The sequence below is a fragment of the Nannospalax galili genome, unplaced genomic scaffold (genome assembly GCF_000622305.1).
Source record: "Nannospalax galili isolate Female #2095 unplaced genomic scaffold, S.galili_v1.0 C47481409, whole genome shotgun sequence".
Lineage (NCBI taxonomy): Eukaryota > Metazoa > Chordata > Mammalia > Rodentia > Spalacidae > Nannospalax > Nannospalax galili.
Genome location: NW_008445857.1, coordinates 1 through 490, shown reverse-complemented (window position 1 = coordinate 490; position 490 = coordinate 1). Strand labels below are relative to the sequence as shown.

General features: G+C 52.4%; 1 protein-coding gene across 1 annotated transcript; it reads left to right on the top strand.

Annotated features, from left to right (window-relative positions):
* Nucleotides 1-4: 4 nt before the first annotated feature.
* Nucleotides 5-484, top strand: LOC108490361 (shieldin complex subunit 1-like; the record flags this gene model as incomplete). The annotated part of the gene is made up of 1 exon (XM_017796432.2): nucleotides 5-484. A coding segment is annotated over one exon (423 nt), but the record flags the coding sequence as incomplete, so codon positions are not given.
* Nucleotides 485-490: the final 6 nt, after the last annotated feature.

The window sequence follows — 490 nt, the reverse complement described above, 5'->3', positions numbered from 1 at the left end:
TACTGAACAAAAGGGCTCCTGGGACTCGGAGAACTTCTGGCTTGATCCTTCCGTGAAAGGCCCACTGGAGACCAAGGAAGAGGATGATGGAATTCGGAAATCCCTGGACAAATTCTATGAAGCATTCGGCCACCCAGTGCTGGGATCTGGGGACCGGCTCTCTGTATCTGTCTGCCAGTGCCTGTCTCAGAAAATCACTGAACTCAGGGACCAGGAGAGCCAAAAGTATGCTCGCCTCAGTTTCCAGATGGCCAGAGTCATCTTCAGTCGTGATGGCTGCTCTGTTTTACGAAGGCGTTCCAGGAACACCTGCTTCTACCCTCTGGAGCAAGGAGGCAGCTCTGTGGAAAATGAAAAGCTGACCCCAGGACTTTCGAGAGAGATTATTCATTTCCTCTTGCAGCAGCCAGTGATGAAAGACTTCTAACTGGTGCTGGAGGTGAGAGCAGGCAGTGTGGGATGGGAAGTGCTGTTACCTGCCCCTCAGTCC